The 22,402-nt window shown below is 36.4% G+C and overlaps 1 protein-coding gene across 4 annotated transcripts in view; it reads right to left on the bottom strand.

Annotated features, from left to right (window-relative positions):
* Positions 1–22,402, bottom strand: part of col19a1 (collagen, type XIX, alpha 1) — a 112,753-nt gene that overhangs the window by 37,014 nt on the left and 53,337 nt on the right. For all 4 annotated transcript variants that reach the window (XM_088610762.1, XM_088610759.1, XM_088610761.1 and 1 more), the window contains exons 18-28: positions 20,562–20,615; positions 15,198–15,239; positions 9,108–9,170; positions 8,986–9,030; positions 7,328–7,360; positions 3,897–3,935; positions 3,613–3,654; positions 2,347–2,382; positions 2,010–2,063; positions 1,044–1,097; positions 616–669 (exon numbers count right to left, since the gene is read on the bottom strand). In XM_088610762.1, coding sequence (XP_088466888.1) covers positions 616–669; positions 1,044–1,097; positions 2,010–2,063; positions 2,347–2,382; positions 3,613–3,654; positions 3,897–3,935; positions 7,328–7,360; positions 8,986–9,030; positions 9,108–9,170; positions 15,198–15,239; positions 20,562–20,615 — 516 coding nt within the window. The remainder of the gene's footprint in view (positions 1–615; positions 670–1,043; positions 1,098–2,009; positions 2,064–2,346; positions 2,383–3,612; positions 3,655–3,896; positions 3,936–7,327; positions 7,361–8,985; positions 9,031–9,107; positions 9,171–15,197; positions 15,240–20,561; positions 20,616–22,402) is intronic.

The raw sequence follows: 22,402 nt of genomic DNA, 5'->3' as shown, positions 1-22,402 counted from the left end.
TCATCCATGTTGAGGTTATTCTCCAACCATTAGGTTCATGTATTGTACAAGATCTATAAAATCTACTCTAACTAAGAAGTTACACAGCTGATGTACAGTATCTAACTGTTTGATAAAAATCTAACTTTTCTTACTTTCACAGCTGTTGCTTGCCTTGTTAGCGATTCTTCAGGTATTATGGAAACATAACAAAATAGGGTGAGGCACATTTAACAGACAGACATAGCTGACTCTCATTCCTCCCTTGTTAGTGAATTTGTATATAAATGGGTGATTCCAAATTGGAGTGGTTTAAGAGGAAAATTGGAATCCAAAACGTTTCTTGGAGGAATACGCAATGCTATACTCTGATATAAGACTGTGTACTCAGGCAGGTGCAGTGCTGGTCCTGATTCACTCCCTGAGCTATTACAACAGAAGCTTTATCACTGCAAAAGTCAGAATGAACAGTAAAAGTAAAAAAGAAAATATACACAGCAGCAAGCAATACAAGAACAACTGTAATGAGAAATAAATGGTCAAAATACAAGAAAGAGCAGACAGTATGAACTATCTAAATAAAAATATGAAGTTAATTCATTTGTACACTTTAAAGGGAATGAAATAAAGAACCACCTTTTCTCCCTTGCTTCCATCTTTTCCTGGCACTCCTGGATCTCCACGTAATCCCTGGTAAAAGAGGGAAAATAATTTGGATCTGCTTAGTCCAAAGGTATATGGATTTCCCTGCTAGTCTTCTGGAGATGACAGTATTACAGAAGAGACATTTTCTTCCCTAGGATTTGTGCAATCCATCTCTCCTTTATTCATAGGACAGACGCTCATTACACTGAGCAGGTGTGAAGAACAGATTGCGCTGCTACCAACATTCTTCCACATAAAACTTTAAAATCTGACTGTATTCACCAATTAATTCTCAAATTTGATTACTTATCATCTGTGTAACAATTCACCCTCCAGTCTGGCAGCTGATCAGAGCAACATAAAATTACACTGTGACAGGAAGCAATGCAGTCCTAATGAGTTCGATTTGTATTTGTTACCTCTGCTCCTGGTAAGCCTCTAGGCCCAGCTGTCCCTGGGGGTCCTTCTTTACCCTGTTAAATTGCACAATAAAGCCACTCGTAACTAATGTCAACTTGCAGCTCCACACCTTGATGCAACAATGCAGTCATACTCTTAGCTTATCAATATGCAATAAGTAACCTCTGCCCTTTTTTTATAATATTATGTAGATTTTATTCAGGTACTTAAATGTAATGAGAATAAATAGGACATCTATGTCATGTTTACAGCTTGTTAAATCACAATGGATTTCAGACAAATCCATTCTGGCTCTCTGTGTCCCACTGAGCAATGCAAGAATCTCTCTCTGAACAATAAACCAAATTATATGTCCAGGCCAAAAAGCCAGCAGTGTTTTCATTAGAGAAATAGAATTGCAGCAATCTCCTTGATTTTTCCCTGACTGTGAAAATTGCAGTTATTTGAACTGAAAAGTAAAGACTTGACATTTTGGTAAAACCTGCAGCTGGTCAACTCATCAAAAACAAAATAAAACTGAAGACTGAGTTAAAAAGTGTAAGGCCAAACCAATTAGAAAAAAATGTGATGTAACTGGTTTTGTAAAATCTTTTAAAGAAAGTTATAAGATAAACTGTAGGTTTTGATTTCAGATCCTAGATTGATGACCACTTTCTTACATTTGGAAGTTCAGGGTGTGCTTAGGTGTGCAAATGTGTGCCTGAACCAGACAGCACTTTAGTAGTGTCTTGCTTTTGAAATTTGCTACCTTTTTTCATGGAATAAACACAACCTTTCGTCTGTAAGGGGGCACAAGGCAGAATTCAAGTCTTATTTTGTTCTGTATATTTGAGAAAATGTGGCACAGATTTGCCTGTAAATTTTATTGTAGGAGCACCTTCAATAGCTTCAGAATCACGGTTGCCAATGAAATCAGCACATCTCTGATTTGCAAACACTTGGTGTGATACAAAACAAGAACATACCTCTGAGCCTGGATTTCCAATAGGACCTGGTAGACCTGCTTCTCCTTTTTCCCCCTGAAGACAGAAACAATAGATTCATGATTTATGTTTGGATATAAGAGACCTAAGGCTCCTAAAAGGGGTCATTTAAAGAAATGAATTCTTATAAAGTCTCTCCTGGGTTGAGCAACAGAAACATTCAAGAACACTTAAACTGTAGCCAGAAGGTCTGAATTTCTTGTTGTTTTGTTTGCATCCTCCTTGCATTTTCTTAGGTCTAGAGATCCTTTATCCTCATTTAAAAACTGGAGTTTTACATGTTTTCTTTTTATATCAAATCATTTTCATTTTCTTTTACCTTTAGGCCTTGCAGTCCCTGGATCCCCTTCTCACCCTGAGAGGAAATATCAGGCAACATGTTAGGAAGATGTACACCTAGTTTCCCTCAAAAGAGGTGCATTAATTCACAACAGGTTCTGCGTCCAGTTGCAGTTTACATGTACTGGATGAATGTACATTTTGATGAATACCAACATTGTCTTGAGGGTCTTATTGCATTTACAGTGCAATGCAGACCTAAAAGTACCTAGGGAGAAATAAAATTGTTAAGAGCTTTGAATGTTAACAGTAACAGAAGAGTTAGTGTACTGTAAGTACAGCAAAAGCAATGGAAGTGTATTTCTGACTTTATGAGATCCCATCTGTCCATTGCTATGTGTCCAACATACTGTATAGACAGTAGGAACTGCACTCAACCGATCACACCATTTGTTTCAGGTCACATATTAAACTTGCAACATTAAGAATTTGTACTAAATTGTTTCCATCTCTCATTCAAAGAATATTTATAGAATTTTTTGCTTTAAAATTTACAATATTTATCTTTCATTTGCTTGTATTATTCTTTTAGCTCCACAATTCTCTGTGATACCAGGAGAAATTAAACAAAGCAGATAAAGAAGTAAGAGCAGATTTTTTTTCTTTATTTAAGCAATCCAGTACCTTGCAATGACAAGTAATAACAACAACAACAACAACAACAACAACAACAACAACAACAACAACAACAACAATTGCTTACACTTATATAGCGCTTTTCTGGACACTCCACTCAAAGCGCTTTACAGGTAATGGGGTCTCCCCTCCACCACCACCAATGTGCAGCATCCACCTGGATACAACTGTACAAAGAGCCTAACCCACCAGAGCCTAACCTGGCAGAACACACCTGGAAGGGACTGCACCAGTCCATCACAGGGCATGCCACTGCACTCACATGTGTGTGCAGGACAGTTTAAAAGACAAGGTTTCACCAAGACAGAATGTCTGTGGACTGTGGGAGATAACCAAAGCAAAGGAAGAAACCCCACAGAGCTCTGGGGAAAGCATCCGAACTCCACACAGAAGGTATTGCAGGCCAGAGTTTAATCTGGTACTCTAGAGCTTTGACGTAGCAGTGCTAACATCCATGCGACCACAGCCACTTCATTCATACTCCCACTCAAATTATTGTTTTTATTGTTGTTGGTTCTAATAGTTAGTGATTTGTATTATCCAAATCCTGATCCATAAGAAAGAAGTTCTTTAGTCTTAATATCGTTTTGGGAATTTTGCTCATACTTACATCTCCCTTTTCTCCCTTCTGTCCCTTTTCCCCTGGTTCACCCTGATTACAGACAGCAAGCAAACAAGATTACAGATGGTGGCAAAAGCTAAAGAAAAAAGCTCAAATTAAAGTTTCAAGTAAAGAAAGGCTTTTTATTAATGCTATTCCAAGTAATGAAAAAAGGTTCAACTGAAATTCTGCTCACACTGTAAATAAATTTTAAAAATCTATTAGTCCTTTGTGTGTCCTTACTTTAGAATTCAGAATTTTGCATTTTGTTCTTTAAAAGAAGACACACTTACAGATCCAGTTAGATGTCTTAAACCATGAGCTGTCATCACCTGAAAAGATAATAAAGATAGATAAACCACGTTTTATCTGATGTTGTTTAAATACAAGTGAAAATGTAGATTCAAAGCCAGAATCAAAGCAGTCCTGTAAAAATTTGGATTAAATGTTCCTGGGGATTCTCAACACTTCTAAGCTTTCCAAGTTGACAGTTAATGAAAATCCTACACAAAACAATAAAGAAATACACAGACAGTACTCCTCTCAGCTGGACGAAACAGCAAGCATCTGAAGATCTTGTATTTTCCAAAAATATTACAATGTTGTATAAAGATTGCTTCAACATCGAATTTAGTATTACGTAAAGTCTTAATTTAAACTTGCCCATTATCAGAAAATGCCAGGAATGGAATTCAGAATGAAGGGCATTCCACTGTGACGGTTCTGAGCAGAGTGCACTCTATAGCTGTTGCACCTTTGGCAAATGCTATGTCCTTGGGGCTTTTCTCTCCTGTCCTGCAGTCGAGCTTCCCTCTGGCAGCAGCCAGCTCAGGTAATTATCTGCGTTTACCCTGGGAAGACCAAAAACTGCAGCTTTCCTCTACAGAGAGTGACCGCCTGCCGCACACAATCAGGATCCTGAACCTTGATATCCCCCAGAGTAAATTCCACTCCCAGCCTCAGAAATGACATTGCAATTGGAGTAACTTATCTTTCTAAGGCTAACTGATTCTTCAGACAGGGCTATTTTCAGAAACAATGCACAGGAAGATTTCCACAGACTGCCACCACTTTATTGCTCAGTGGGTTTGAAACTGTTTTTACTTTAATTTTTACTCCATCCACTCTTGTAATGGGTGGTGGTGTCTCAACATACAAAGGTAAAAAATGTTTGCTAATGCCTCCCAGTGTCTTCATTGGTGCACAATACTGTGTAGTAAGTTTAGTTCCAGTGGTATGTGTATGTTTGCCTACAGTTCAATCATTAAGATTGATGTTTAAGGTTAGGAGAGCAACTAATTTTAATCAAGTATGAAAGATCCGCTGAATTACTGGAAGATTCTGTAGCTGTTTCCAACACCGACAATGTTTTAGCAATAAGTTTTCTATGTTGCTTTTTATACACTGTTGCCTGCTTATTTTTGGCTGCTCATTTATTTCAAATTTAGTCATCACTTCTCCTTGTCAAATGTCATTCACACAGGATGGCTGACATGCCATCTATCAATTATGCACAACAGCAATTTTGTGTTGGCTATATTAATCCCTTTCAATATGGCCCCCAGAAAATAAACCAGAAAAGGTTTATAGAAAGATTAATAACCCACACTCTGTTTTTGCAGAAAGGCATGGAAGTGCTTTACCCCAGAGCTTTTCCTGTACATATTATTAGAAGTTTATCCACTTTTTGACCTTGTTTTCTTCTTCACATTAGAACAGTACACAGTACAGAAAGGTACCACTGGCAATTTATGTACATACATTATAAAAAAATAGCAACAGACAAAGGTATTTAAAAAAATACAAGAGATCTCATAGCAATGTAATAATAGAGTCCCTTGGTGTAGTACTTCTCCCAACATATGTTCCATTGTTGCTCTAACACTCTCTAGTGCAGCTGAAATGTATTCAAGATGCTGCAGTGAAGACCATGCCTTTCCATGTACCACCAGCTGAAAATCACCTCTTAAGGGACTGAGGAGGACTGAGGAATTGGCTTTGTGTGGCCTCAAGGTATTGTACAACAGGATGGTGTCCCGTTTCTAAAGAAAGGCTTTCCACAACCAGTCTCACAGGTTGCAGTGCTGAGTGTTTATTTCGGAAAGCTTGATATTAGCACAGACAAGTGATGCACTCCTGTGAGGTGCAGATGATAGAGTTTTACCTGAGCAAACCCAGTGGGGTAGCTCAATTACAAACTCCTTACTTAACAACCTAACTCTTAAACTATAAAACAGGCTAGTTGGACCCAATGGCCTCTTCTCATTTGAAATATTTTTAATGTTCTGATTTTTAAGGGGTTATGTTATCTTAGTAATTGAAATGCCCTTGCATATACATATAATATACATATATTGGTCATTTGCAATTAAGAAAATCCAGGATTATAAAATAAATATGACTTATCTTTTGCCTATCAGTAATTTATTTGTTATTTATATTATTATATACTACAACAGCTACCATAACAGTAACAGCTGTTATGTAACAGTTGTAAGCACATCAGAAGACACATGTGGAAATACATTTCCTATGAACAGGATGTACTTTACACAAAGGATTGTGGGAGTACAGAACAAGACACCCAGGCAGTAGCCCAAAGATTATTCATTCACAAATTCACCTTTAATTTTCTCTGAATAAAAAAAAAATCTCTACAGAAATTTCTTTTCATCTTGTTTTCATACAATGAATGTTACAAGTTCAGAGTGAGTGGGGGTGGGATACTATGCTCTCTCAATGTTTTGCTTTCAGGAGAGGTTCTCCATTCACTTTTCCTTGAGTCACTGTAGAATTTAAATTCTTTGCAGGAAGAGCCACTGGGGTCTATTTGATTAGTCTGAGCAGCACCACATTTAAAAGCCATTCATCAAATTCTCTTCCACCAGTAGATGACTGCACTGTGTTTGTCTTTCAGGTGATCATCCTGACATGTGTTTGTTTATACGGTACATGGGTTCATGTTTTGTATTTTCTAGTTTCTAGTCAAAAACAAAATGTATGTTAAATGTGTGACGCTTTTGCCTTAATTCAGATACTGTACAATATGATGCCATTTTGTGTTCTGTTTCATGACAGCATTCACTCACTGAATGCCTTTGGACACAAAACCCAGCTTTAAATCTATCATTGACGGGTGAGACAAAATGTACCTGCAGATGAATATTTCAGCACTCCTCTAATTCACTCTACGCAAGCAGAATACACCACATTAAGCATCTGTAAGATGCTCATGGAAAGAATTTCTAAAATACTGATGTTGTAAGAAAAAAGCTTTAAACAACATAAAATCATTCTGGTAATCTAAACACAATCAAACCCGGCTAGTCAGTGGAAGCCCCAGAAAAGGTTGATTGCAATTATACATCTGATTGAAGGAATGACAGAACAAGAAAAAGACAACATACAACAATAATGCACCAATTTATTAATTTCTACATCATGATAAAAACAACCTGCATGAGCTTCCCTGTTAAGATGAAATCTACTAATATTAGTAATTCATGTGGCTTTGGGCCATAATCATGTTAATAACATTTAATGAAAGTTTTCTTATAAAAAACACATCATAGGATATAAGAGAGTAAACTTTCTATGTGGACAATATGCTTTCAGTATCATCACCTTTTAAAAATACAACTGCAAAAGGTTCTTTAAATTTAAGACGTTTTTTTTTCATCAAAAAACACAACTGAGGAACAAGCACTAATTTTATGTTACTTACTGGTCCCGGCGGGCCTCTTGGTCCAACTTCTCCCTAATCAAAGGTAAAGAAGACAATTATTGGAACTACATTTTCCAGCCTCATGAGTTAAAAAGAAGTAAAGTACAGTATGTGTTTTAGAGTTCTGAATAGTACGATATACAACATAAAAAAGAAGGATGGCTAATCGCTGCATCTTTCAGGGACAGAGTATACTTCTTTCTGTACTGTGGAGCTGTGAAGGTGAAGAATACCTGCTAAGACAACTCCCAACCAAACGAGACACAAAAAAGCTGTGCTTCAGGGGGCTTTTGATGAAACGTGAACTCTTGATACGAGTTCAGGGGTGTAACCCCAGCGTCCGGGCCAAATTTTCCATTGGCCCTTACCAATCATGGCCTCCTGATAATCCCCCTCTATGAATTGGCTACATCACTCTGCTCTCCTCCCCACTGATAGCTGATGTGTGGTGAGCGTTCTGGCGCACTATGGCTGCCGTCGCATCATCCAGGTGGATGTTACACATTGGTGGTGGTGGAGGGGAGTCCCCATTACCTGTAAAGTGCTTTGAATGGAGTGTCCAAAAAAGCGCTATATAAGTGTAAACAATTATTATTATTATTAAAAGAAGATGTTTTGTGATAGAGCACATGAGTGTTATTATAAACATCTCTCAGTGAGTGTGAGTAATGGAGGAGAAAGGATAGCAATGGACAGTGCTTCTCCAAGAAGCAGAGATCGTTAAAATGCTGCAGTAGGAAGCTCAGAGTCGTCTGTTCAAGTTCATGGTTTCCTGACTCATCTACTGTGTCTTGTTTTCTTTTTCCCAATAGCTTTAAGCCCTGGAGGAAACTTGGAAAATGAATTTTGTTTTATAGATAGTAAAAAAAATGTTATAGAATGAGATTTCACCAAATGTTCAGTCTACATCATGTCCAGTCCAAATATTAGTACTCCATGTGCCACATATCTTATGATATGCTAATTACCCGAGCTTAAATTTTTATTCTTTAAAGAAATAAAAACAGTGAACTCTTGAGTGATATTTGGTTGACCTCTTCATGTTCTCCTCTTATTTATTTCTACGTAGTATTTTCAGGTTTAGCCTTCTGATTTGATTGTTCTTAAGCTGCACATTCACAGTCATTCTGAAGGGATCTGAAGGAATAGTGTGTGCTAGTAGGTTTACAAAACCTGCTGAAGAGGTGTTGTTGTGAAAACACGGTCAATAAAAAAATTCTAAACTATCCCACAATGCCATGCCTTTCAAAACCTGTCAGCACAAAAGGGTAAGTAATACTTCACCATTCTTTTAATGTTTTTAAAGACTAATGCATGTAAGAGGTGATGTTATTATGAAATTATAATTTTGCAGTTATGCTGTTTTTTTTCTTTTTTACCAGAACTGAATACATATTGATAAAATCTTCATAAGTATTTTTCTGAAAAAGGATTATTCAGCTTAATAGACTTTTTCAATGTACAGGATAATTTCTTTCTCTGTTTGATAGGTGATGATAGTTGAGTTTTTCTCATAAAATTGCACCGTTCCATACCACAAGCACAGTTCCTGAATAAAAGCTAAATGAATCCTCATGTGGGGTAATTAAAGTGAATCTATGCAGTTCCAGCTTCCAGCCACCATGCAACAGCCACTGGAAGGAGCGCCTGCACAGTACCTTCTCTCCTTTCATTCCACTGGCTCCTGCTTCACCCGGGGCGCCCTGGGGGAGAACAGCTTCATTAACAAATAATTCTCATTCAAATGTGGACTGAAATGATGCTAAATGTAAGCACGTACAGAATCCCCTCTGTCTCCCTTCAGCCCATCTTTTCCAGGGGCACCAGGGTCTCCCTTTTCTCCCTAAAAGGAACCAGAGACAGAAGGATAGCAAAGCACTTTTCTCATAAGCATCAGTAAACCAAAGACTTCTGGACACCTGGAATATTTAAGATACAAGGATTTTAAATGTTGAAGTGTCAAGACACAATTCTTCTACTGAACGATCTCTATTAATTTTTACCGCATGTCAAATCAAGAATTTGCTAGACATTTGAAATGCATTGTAAAGACAGTATACTTGTGTAAACCCTGCACATCCTGTCTTAAATAAATCTAGGTCATGATTCAAGGTCTGCTTCTTTGTCCAACAGATGGCACTAGAGCTCCACAATTAAGTCTCTTTTACTAAAAAGGACACTTGGATTAGGTATATTAACATTAAATGGAGGCACATATACTGACATAAACAACACTAAATAAAGAAACACACCAAAATTGGTTTCCAAATGAGTCAATCTTATAAATGACAAAAAAGAAATGTATTGGAAGGTTGTCAGTTTACTATATTTAAAGTTTTATAACTTCAAATATACTTCAGTTGTTTTAAGTTACTCAGAATCTCAATCATATTTTAAATGCATTTGAACACTTCATTACTCAACACAAACACCTAAGTTGTATTTGTACTGTCACATTTACACCTCAAAGTATGTCCCCTAGTGTTCAAATGATCTGTGTATCTTCTAGAAAAGTTTAGGATGATGCAGGCATATTTTGAATGAAAAGCCATTTAAGAAAAATAGATTTTGGCTCCAGGATACTTTTAACACCATGAATTTTCTGCTGTTTTTTACCCTGCAAGCACTGCCATTTTATTTTCTCATCATGTATTGTGAGAGAAATTAAAAGCCCTTTTGTCTTGTAATCCAGCCTGTTGCTTCCCATAAATTCCCCTAAATGAATAAAAGTACAGCATAGCCCGTAAATACTGAAATGCAACAAAATAATTATCCTTCCTGAGTCTCTGCACCTGCATCAAGTTTGCTGCAATGCAATCTGCAGATCTTGCACAGTGCACACACACACTGTAAAGTACCATACAGAACATGTTCATTAAATGCTTTAAACACTTAGTTCTTCTGTGTGGAGAAGCATGTTTTTTAAATAATAAAAATAAGCAAACAAACATTAATGAATTAACTTAATATATTTTTCTAACTGCTTGTACTAGCAGAATAACCTAGTGGAATGTAATCCAGTCAAAATTCTCCACACACAGGGAATGTGAAAATTCTGCCAAGTTTGTACCTCCCTGATGAGAATCTAGTAAAGAAAAAAATAAATCAATAACTGTTGTATACAGTACATACACATGTAATAAATGCATATTAAAGCATTAAAAAATGGGTGCTAGGTGATTTTAGCAGACTTTTTGACAGATTTTCTTTCCTTCATTAGACATTAGCCAAGATTTCTATTTTGCAGGCTGTCTACAAGCCTAAACAAATCCCCCAAAGTGTCAGGTGCAGGTGAAATTAATAAAACAGAGCAAGGTACGTAGTACCTGTTATTGAACTTAATCTTCCCACTCAGGTGTACCAGACACGCGCCACACTGGAGTCAAAGGCTGCTACTCACACAATATGGAGTATAATATTAGGTACATACAACAATAAAGAACACACATGATAACTTAAATAAGAAATCCAAAGATCTCAGAGTCTGATTTCGCTCACACGAGAGGTGGTCCTGCTTGTAAATCAGGTAAAAACACCAGCAGACAACACTATGATACACACTGAAATACTGTGAAAAGCAGCAACAGTCCAGAATACACAGAAGATACTGTACAATGAAGTTAGGTTTGCTCTATTATTTGCAAACAGTCAATCGGGTCATATGGTGCATTTAAATCAGCTAGCCCTGTGTAAGCCATCTATACTTTTAGTGTCCACTGTTTGTTTAAAAACAAACACATAAACTATGTGGTGTTGCAGACAAGACCTTTCAATCAGTAAAGAAATGATGACACCTACAGTGTAATTTTACTTTGTTATCTGGGCACAGTTGGTACCACGAAACATTTGATGGCAACAATGGTCATGGTTAACTATTTGTTGTAATGGGTTTTAACACTGAAAAAATAACATTGTTGTGGCTGCTGTAATTACTAATTAATCAAAAATCTCAAAATGTGTCCAATATAATGCTGAGCAGCGGCATTATAACGAATAACCGCAAGAAAAATGGCATTTGTGTGCTCTCTGTACTCTGCCTTTCCCAGCTAATTATTTTTAAGTTACTCCTATAATGTCATATTCCCTTTTAGTGTAGTAACCCCAAAAGATTGCATTTTATTCCTTATGCTTCTAGCACTGTGTTAAAAGCATTTAATAATGAATTATAGTGAATAAATTTGTATTCAGTTAATCAACAAATTTTATTGATGAACTAAATACCAATCCCTCTAAAAAGTTACAGAGATAGATAAAATAGAATGAAACTTGCAGGAACGTATCCTTATTTGACTTGGGCCCTTATGAAGAGCCATCCTTTGGAAGTGTCACTGGTAAAGCCTCCAATCTAAAAGCACAGGGTTTCTATGAATTTGAATGCACTGAAACATTTTTTCTACTATTTCTCCAATTTGGAGGATGTTAGGATATGCCTTGTTTCAAGACAGTGCCTAGGAAGACAACAAGACTGTTATGAAATTCCTTCCTCCTAAATTAATAGCTTCTTGTAAATCTACTTCTGCCTAAAAAGCGCAAGCCATTACACATATGAACATACCTTTACAATATCAAGTTAAGTGACAGGATTTATTAATTCTGTTCTATATTTAAGATGCATACTATATATTAATTATTTTGATCTTATATCATTAACTGGACCATTACTTCAGATGGGAACATTATCCTTTCAATATTACTTTTCCATTGAAATGTCACAAAAGTTTTAATTGCTTAATAATTATTAATTAAATAAAAATAAACTTAGCACATTAATTTTGCTTTATATATTAACGAATCAGAGCATAACCCGAAAACAGAAATTAATGTTGTTTTAATAATGATCTTTAATTCGTATTGATGGTGTAGCACCACTGACTACTGGTATAAAGTCTAGTATACTGTATGTATCTTCATCTGAGTCAGTTGCAATTTAAATGGTACATCTTTCCAGGTTGTAAACTCATCTTAGAATTATTTGCACTGGAAAATAACTTAAAACAATGACTGGAATGAATTTGAAACAACACCAAATAAACTGACCCCGCTTGAATATAACAACACAGCTGATAAAATGCACTGCAACCATTCTACAGTATGTACATTTCACATTTTTTTCCACTCATATTGTTTTTTCTTTTCTGCACTACATCTCACTGTAGTTCAGAGGTTTGCTATTTCTACATTGGATCAGGAGAATATTGTATCAATTTTCTTATGAAGTACTGTAGGTTTTTAAACTATAAACTTAGAAATTAGAATGATATGTCTTTGTTTTATTATTCATGTGTTTTCTCCATTTTAATGTCAGGATTCTTAACATCTTGAATATTTGTTGACTTCAAAGTGTGCTGCTTCAAGGGCAGGTTGCAAATGGTACAGGCATGAAACCCTTGGTCAGAACCACATGCCTGCAGGGGTTTCAATAATGCAAACAATACATCACACCCTTTTCAGCACATTGCTGTCACTGAGAGATCAGTCTTAGTCTTTCTTCACTTGTTTATGCACAGTCACCAATGGATTGCCATTAAACACTCTTGCAATACACAACACAAGGAGAGAGTTGCTGCATTTTATCTTTTGTGCTGCATGAGTTAGTGCACCCCAGGGTTCAGTGAAAATGATTGCAGACCTTTTTGAAGCACTGTATATAATTACCATCTGCTGGTTATGAATTTCTGAAATGATATACAGGGCAAGGAAAAGGAATGCTGCTACTTTCTATGCTTGCTGTTTAAGTAACAGTCACCAGAACCCAGAATTCTGTTTAACAACACTTTCATATCATGTCCTCATGCTGCCAATGAACTTTCTGAGAGCCCTGAAGTCATGGTGGCATGGTGGCATAATGACATAGTGGTTAACATTGCTGCCCTGCAGTGCCGGGTTCACTTCTGGATCTGGGATGCTATCTGTGTGGAGTTTGTATGTTCTCTCTGTGTTCACATGGCTTTTCTCTGGGTGCTCCACTTTTTTCCAATAGTCCAAAATACAGTATACTGGTAGAGTGTGAGTGTGTGTACTGTATGTCTGTATTAGAGTCTGTCTTCCTGCCCTGCAGATGACTGGTGTTCTGTCCAGGACATACAGCACCCTGCTTTATCCCTGTGACCCTGAATTGGAAGAATCCGTCAGAAAATGGATGGATGGGTGGATTAAACTTACACATTAATTATTTCTCAATTTTTGATAATTACACAAGAAAAAAGCTTCAGGTAAACAAACTTGAAAATCTTTTTTTGTGGAGCTGAACAGAGAAATAAACAGCTAAACATCTGTGGGACTACATTCTAGGACAAGTGAATTTTCAGGGCTAATGTAAGATTGAACATTTCTGCTGCTTGCAGTGCCTCAGTATTTCACACTGTAGTCTTCGGTTTAAACTTTTAAAGAAATTGGAAAAAAAATGGATTTGATAATTTCCCATTTTTGTTGTGAGATATTTTTTCAATTCTTCCCACAATGGTCATGGGAGTTTGGAACAAGCTGCGCGGATGTGCTGTTGAACCTGTTACTCTGGCTTGTTTCATGAAGAGGCTAGATGTGATTTTTAGATCAAGTACCTATTCGAAACCCAACAAGAGGTTTAGATGGGCTGAATAGCCTAAATATTTGTAACGATTTTTAGTATTATTTGGAACTGTTCTTTTTTTTTCACTAAGCAACAGATATTTGAAACTGTAGCTCAAATACACCTTTCAATTGTTTAGGAGACAAAGAAACAACAGTGATGTCAGTGAGGACAACTGCAATGTAATAATGTACTGCTAAGTACTTGTGAAGATAGCCATGATTTCCCATGTTCCTGGAGAGAACAAGGAGAGTTAGTGATATCAATGCCAGATTCACTCATTTTAATGAATGGAATATATGAGCAAAACTTGTAACAAACATAGTGGGCAAGTTTAAACAGCCAGTTGTGATCTCAGTACTGATAATGCCATATGCGTTTCCTCTCTTCATTTGTCTTTTCCGTAAGCTCCTGTGTTAGAAGTTTGGCCTTCTTTGCCTTTCTGTCATATTTGAATTCCACAAGCCAACACCACAGTGCACTACTGTCAGCTCAGCGGTCAGACTTTGACTCAATCGCATACTGGTTTGTATTGGTTGCTTTGACACTTGCAGGTAATTTTCCAACTAATTCTAATTTCTAACTTTAAGATGTAATACAACATTATTGTCAGACTTTTTAATCTTTTTTAATCCAAACCATGGATTTAAAAATTAAATGAAAAAGCCATCATAATGTTTCCTTTAACCCTTGCATTTGCTTTGTTTTTAAGGGGTGTACCACAAGTAATACTGGCTTAGCTTTGCATTAAAAGAAAATAAACAGGAATTAAACTGGTACTATCTGATTATCCTAAAGCGAACACATTGTCTGCTCATCTAAAATAGCCAAACCTGAGTTAAAGAAACAATCACGCTGCTACTGTATATGACTCAGCTAGCTTCGAGCATATTGCACACACTTGGTTAAAAGCATGTAGAGCATGATGCATCTGAAGGCACCCAATTTAGAACAGGAGGTGAGTCAAAATCCCTCAGAGAGAATGAAGATCAGAAGTGGATGAAGCTCACTGTTGCTTCTGTATTATACAGAACCTAGAAGCCAGTAGACATTTTAGAATTCAGCAGCTGACAAAATGTCAGTACCTAAGGGTTTGAATAGGGGATTCTAGGCAAAAACAAGTTCAGAGGATTTTGTGTGCGTATGTAGTTAAGCTGCTTAAAAATGAGCTTAAAAACAAGATTGTAACTGTACACACCATGGAGCACCTTAAAATATTAAATGTCTCACACCTATTTGTGTGAGCAAAGGCTAAATTAATAGTTCCACTTTTTTAAATTAGGTTCTGATTAAGCAGCTTACCTTTTTCCCAGCTCCTTCCATTAAAGACAGCCCTGGCGGTCCCTAAGGTCAAGAAGAAAGCCAACAATTATTTTAAATAGAAAGGATATCTACTCCTGTACTGTTAAACTCACATATGAAAAATGTCTGATTTTGAAAATTTTCTTTTTTCTCCAGAAGTAGTTAAGTCTACATCTGAAAAACTACAAATCTTCAGCATTAACAGTGCATGTTATTCCAGGTTAATATTAGTACATTTCAGTTATTATTTGGTTCACAATGAAAAAAAACCCATGGATAATCTATTGTTACAGGCAGAGGTAGATAATCGGGGTCTCTCTAAGAATCTAAACACCATGCGTAACACCTAACTAGAGTCAATATCGCCACCTCCTCTAGAGCTTCAAACCAATGGATGCTTACTTAGTTGTGTTTGGTGTGAGACACACTGATCAGAAGAATCTTCTGGTTTACCGTAGTTAATTAAGTTCTGCGTAAATGATTAAGAGTGTCAAAAGTGTAGGATAAAAGAGAGGACAGAACAAGGGAGTGAGAACACAAGACAAGGGGGACAGAAGGACAGACCTTTGCCAGGCAAGAGGTCCTTGTTTGAAATCATCCGAAAAAACCTGGAAAGAGCTAAGGATTTGAGTCTTGCTCAGAGAGTTTGCTGTTCTGTAACTTTTAGGGAACCCAGAGTTCATGAATCAAGAATCCTTCAGTTTAAAACAGCCTCTCCTGCTTAGTGGGTGCATTTTAGAATAAGGATATACAGTAGGCTCCCATTTATTTTGTGGCATCCAGGTTAGAGAGAGAATTTATCATAGGTTGTATATTATATAGTTTAGAAGGCATCATACAGTATCTCTTCGTTTGGCCTCTGTAGGCATTATTTAAGGGTCAAATACTTGTAAGCAGTCTAGTGTTTTCCTTGATGGTCTAGACATACAGTACAGTAAGTCTCTGAAATGCCTTGTCTATAAACGTACAGTATATAAGTATATAAATACAGTAACCTGAGTGTTCTATGTTTATGTTGTTTGTAGGGTACTGTGTGACACTGTCATTGCTAATAAATATTTGTTTAACCATGTGTGCCTGAATCATTACTCTTCTCTTTTCCTTAACGCTCTACCAGAGAACAAAGAATTAATGTGCCTCCAACTATACCAACTGCTCAGGTATATCCTTGGAGAAATCCTTACAGCTTGGGGGGTTATGATTATTTATTTTAGTTATTGACTAGGCCACTTGGTTATTACCTGCTTATTCACCATTTTTGTAACCCCCCCCATGGCGTGTTTTGGCAATATGCGAAGGGAGGCTTTTGAAAATGCACTATGATTATGAATTCTGAACATATAGGAAATATGTGTTCCTGAAAATAAATTATGGTGAGGAAACAGAGCACAAATCTAGGCTTATTCAACCAGTGTGATAGCTTATTTAAATGAACAACGTGAAACAGGATTATTCATAAATTACAAGGCATCCCAGGGAAGTGGCTTCTGGTGATAGAACACAAAAAGACTGTACAGAAGCAATGGTTTCTCCTGCTTCAGGGGAATAAGATGTCAGAAAGACAAATTCTGTTTAGTGTGACTTAATATTTGATGACAGTTTTTCAGGCAGACTTGAAATCAAAAACAGAAAGAAAAGCTCTGGGTTCTGAGTCTCAAGGAACTGTACAGCAGGGGCTCAGTCACTCCTGTCAATGTCTGAAAAATACTTTGCCATATTCTGTATGATTATTTTGTGCATCTATGAAAAGGAATTATTAATTTAGACAAACACACAACTGAAAAAAGGTAAGAAAAGAAGCAGGATTTACAGTTTTTTTTGGTCAAGGGAAACTTCGTAGAATGGCCAAAAGATTAATTGTACCCTACTATTGTGTACATTGGTCATGGAAGTCATTGAAATGGATATTACAAAGAAGGGATGGCATGGTATAGTTTTTTTACCATTATATAGCATTTGAAGTGATAATGTCCTAATCAAAAAGGATATATGCCCATTCTTTAAAAAAGTTTAAACTCACAGAAACTGCAAGTAAAATCCCAAACCATAATCAACAGGACACTTTGTACCCGATGATAATTTCACTAACAAATTCTGACCTTTTTCTAATATGCAAAACAATCCATTTATTTTTGTCAGGGAAAAAATATAAAACTGTACTTTTATGATTGTTTTTCCATCTTGTGTATTGACTTGTAATTTATCTTGTCTAATATTTCACTCTAAATGTATATATCATACCATTGAAATAAATTCAGGTGTAAATAAATTCATATGAAAAACTAAAATTCTGTTAATTTAAATTAAGTTTAATTTGCATTGTCGCAATGTTTTTAATATTGCCATCGGTATGATATGCCAAGTTTAAGGTAGTGTTCTTTGCTGTTTTTCCACTCTTCTGTTGTGCTATTGACCATACAATACATATCAGCACAAATTATAAGAATTAAAAACAGATTCTGGTCAATAAGGTGCTATTTTGAAGTTACCCTCAGGTTCCTTTGAAAATATATTAATCATACCATGATGTTCCTGAAGGTGGCTTCAAAGTTTTGAGGTGTTGCCTCCTTAATCTACAACAACTGCACTGCAGTTTTGGTAGTAAGAAGTTAAATCAACAATGTAATCTTAATTTTCTGAGCCACAAATATATTCCACCCTATTTGCATGTGTCAAAGGGTTATCATTCTTTTCTGTTCCACTTGATTCAGGCTGTTGCAATGTTTTAACAGATAAAATAAAAGTTGACAATGCCACTAAATTGCACTGGTTTTGCAAATTCACTCAGTTGGAAATAACAACTGATTACATTCTTTATGGGGGTAGTGTAGTGTTAAACTGTGACATACGGTTATACAGTACATGTATATCATCCTAACATTATTATAAAGTTATGCTGATTAAATTCCACCTTTTTGTTTCTAGACTTTCTAGCTTATGAGATGTAAGAAAATTGGAAAATGAACTGTACTGCGTGGGAGCAATTGAATTTTTAATGTATCCCAGGTAACTGACCTTGATTATATTCTGTTGCAGTCCTTAATTGAGACTGTTTCTGCTAGCCGTAATAAGTAAATGTACCATATGAATACTCCTAGGAAGACATCACTTAAAAATTTATAAACTGCTTGTTTCTCTTACAACATGAAAGAAAATGCCATGTTGATCATTTTTGATTAAGTGTGTCTAACAATTTGTGGTAGATTTAAGGTGAGAACTTGAACAAATTTACAAATTGCTTACGATACATCTAAATATTTTTTTAATGGATTTAAGGATGTTTAGATACAGAATATGAATATACAGTATATAGTAGTGACATACCCATGGGCATGTCAGACCAGGATCTTAAAAAATAGGTTGAGGAAAACAATCACAACAAAACACAGCTGTAAGGTTTAAAACATACCCAAGTAGAACCAATAATGCAGGGAAATCCAAAGAAAAACCTAATCTCTTCTTCAAGCTTTTGCCTAAACATCTTGATGAAGTCCCTGTCTAACCAAGAAAAAGAAAGTTTTTCCTAAAACCATCTCAGACTGTTCTCAAATTTCCCAAACAGTACTGCGTCTAAGACTCTTCTGAAAACTTCCAAACGCACAGCTGCTCGGTCCGTGGTCAGTCATTCTCCTGTGGTGAGTGGTGACACCGGGGTTCGGTCTTCTGTCCCCTTCAATAGCAGGCATCCTCTCCCCCAGGCTGACTCTGGAAGCTCCTGCTTCCTGTTCTGTTAAAGAGTCACCTGAACAGATGGCTTCCCCCGACTGGTCAGGTGACCGAGCAGCAGTCCGTTCCCCAGAGGAGTCTGTAGACTGTGCTCCCCCACTGGGGCTGTTCTCCCCGCAATATCTTTTGATTTAAATATGCCATCAAAATTCCAACTGTAATAAAGTTGGTAATAAACCTTTGATACACATTAGTGATAATAGACTGTATTCCCAGTGTGCGCAGATTTTCCATACTTCTGAACAGCTGAATTAAGCTTGGATGAGTGCACTTTCTGTTTTAAATGAATAAATTAAACTGAACACAGCAAAGCATGTCTCAGACCATCAAGCAGACCTTATCAACAGCAACTTGTTCTTAGACTACATGGACCAATTCCTGTCTAATATAGACTTTTAGTTCCAACAAAATGTGCCCTTGTTGATATCTTGTAATTGAAGAGCAATGATTCAAAGCAGAACCCATACAATTGATTTTGCCTTCTCTTGGTTTAAAAGAAGGATGCTCTCCCCTCAGAGAGAGTATATTTAAGATGTGAAATTACATTAAGAAAAGTAAATAAATAATTTAATTAGTATTGACAAGCCTGCTGCTATACTGTACATAGTATTACAAACAAAAATAAATGGATATGTTGTATCTTGCACTTGTTGACAAGTAAGATACTTAATTGCATATCCCCTCAAACATAAAAACCTATTTTTCCTTTGCCTTTTGTACATTTTAGAATGGAAAAAAACTCATTTTAAATTATTAGAAATATATTACTGGTGGTAATCGAAGGTCTCAGACCTTAGATTGGGTTAATGATCAGGTGGGGCTGGATGAGATGTGTTGTCTGGATTCTAGTCTCCATGGCAACAGAGTTCCCCTGAGGGGGAGCAAACAATAACACTGCTCATGTAGCAGAGTATAACCCATACACTCAGGCAGACTCTGGGATATGCTTATATCCGAAGTCAGAGTAAAGTCAGGTATCAAGGTCCTGGTGTACACATGCGCTGGACAACAGATGGAGACTGTTGAAACGAAACCTGGTTACACGCCACAAAAAGATCCTAGGCCACTGTCCTGCAAAAAGTTGTATTGGAAAACATTGCCTTGGAAATAAGCAGGCACTCTGTTACGATGGCAGGAAATCTGTACAATATTACATCTCCACTCACAAATCTATGACTTACAAGCTCTAGAAAATAGAAAAGTAAAGTTAAACTCCAATCTCAAATCAGCCCAATGTAGTATAGAGACAGTGCTGTGCGAATTAAACCTGGAGAAACAGACATTTTAAATTCTCTCCAGCTACCACATATTTACACAGTAATTGCTTAATAATGTGTACAATATTATTTTGTTTAGTAGAAATTTAATGCAAATGCTTTTAACAATGTATGCATGCACACTATTGCATCAGGAAAACCTCTAAGAACATAATTACAATGTAATCCAACACATGTAACTACAGGATTGAACACGTTAAACATTGCATGCATAATTTATTATATAAAACGTTTCAACAAGTTTAGCACATTCCAAAATATAAAACTTAAAATTCTGCACTAAGTCTGCTGTATAAATACTACATTGTAAATACAGTGTGATAAGAGACAGTGAAATGTTACAGGGAAATAAATGACTTACTGGAGGGCCTGGAGGGCCCGGGGTTCCGGACACACCTGGTCTGCCTCGCCGCCCCTGTGACACAGGCACAGAAGATGCAGGTGAACTGTCAGTACCGTGCACACTGCTGATGCAGTAGAGGATGTGTGGTCACTTGTATTTTAATTCTATTTTGTTTCAGACAATGATCAATTGTATTATAATTAATTTTAAAAACCGTGAAGATTATAAACCTTATTTTTCTGGTCCTTGTATTTCATTACACAGTCACCCAGTACCTCTTGCATTGAAGAATGAGCTCAAACTCAATGGGTACTAATTGGCTGGGAATATCTATAAACCATTTATGTTAATGGTCCTATATCTTTTAAAAGATAAATCAGGATAACAAACTATAAGGAATTGAAAAGCTACATTCAGACAGAACAATAATCTTTTTTATCAGCTTCAAAATTTATTAATCTTAGTTTTAATTTTTTTAAAACAGAACAAATAGGAAAATTGTATCACATTTTAGTCATCCACCTCCTGTAGAAATCACATCAGTAGCAGCACCAAAGACTCCACCACTCAAAGCCCAGCCAAGCTCTTGGGTGCCACAAGAGAGATGAACAGAAATTATATTCAGACACGCTAGGTTCTCTTGCAGTGCCATTTCTTTTAAGCTGTAATCACCATCGGTAATCAGGACAGTTATCACTCAACAATACTACTAGTTTGAGGTCAAAGAACTTATGATGAGACCTGGTTCAAATACTAAGCATCCTCAAGTGATCCTCAAGTTAACCCAATAAGCTTCTTCATAATCAATAGTGAAACATGAACCAGAAAACACAAAGGGAAAACGAAAAAGGGATAGTTCATTCCAAAATTAAAAACAGCTACTTTTTCTATACAAACATTGACATTGATATCCTGATTTCTTTGAGGAAAATGACTAGGTGGATTTCTCAGTTCTCTTGGCTCCTCGCATCTTAATGACCTAGCTGGGGTGACGGTCCTCCTCTTGTTTGGACCTTTCTAATGTCATAACACATTTAAATAGATTGCACGTATGGTAGGAGAATATACTTAGCATTCTTTCCAGCACAAAACAGATAGGCATTCAGCCCATCTTCCTCATTTTGTTGCTTAGTAGTTAAATGAAATCAAAATTTGGTCCAGCACTTTCTTAAAAGTGTGGAAACATAGGGCATCATCCACCTGGTTGGGAAGCCTGTTTTCAAAACCCACATTTCACTGTGTAAAAAAGCATTTTCTATTCTCCAACCTAAATTAATTAATTTGCTTGTAGTTTCCAGCTGACCCTGTGTCCTTGTTCCATTACTGAGTGCATCCTATCTTAATGATTTGTCATTTCTCTCAAAGTTAAGCCTATCAAATTATGACAACTGTCAAATATATTTCCAGTTACAAATAATGCAACTAAGACCACAAAGAAACTTCAAAGAATGTGCGAAACAAAGAAGTTTCAAAACGAACAACAAAAATATAGAGAAAAGAAACGGTAAACAAAACCCAACATAACCTGTTTGTTAATGCCCAGCTTTTTAAAAAGAAATTGTTTTTAATGTTACAGTGAAACAAACACAAGCAATTAAAAATAATCAATATGCCCCAAAGGACGCTTTCCACAAATTGAAAAGAAAAATTAAAAATTTTAGATCAGTGGATTGCTTTTAGGAGTTACTTTAATTTTATACGTAAAAGCTTTTTTCAATTTTTTCAAATGGAGGCTAGTCAAGACTTTCCGAATACTCCATCTAGTAAAAGATTTTATTTTTTCACATTTTAGAAATCATAGGTGCTTTGTGCTTTGACTTGTGGTCCTTAACAAAGCAAAAAAAGTAGAAACAAATCTG

The sequence above is a fragment of the Lepisosteus platostomus genome, chromosome 17 (genome assembly GCF_059453375.1).
Source record: "Lepisosteus platostomus isolate fLepPlt1 chromosome 17, fLepPlt1.hap1, whole genome shotgun sequence".
In the NCBI taxonomy this organism is placed as follows: domain Eukaryota; kingdom Metazoa; phylum Chordata; class Actinopteri; order Semionotiformes; family Lepisosteidae; genus Lepisosteus; species Lepisosteus platostomus.
The sequence above is the reverse complement of the archived record's forward strand: the minus strand, read 5'-3'. Positions and strand labels throughout refer to the sequence as shown.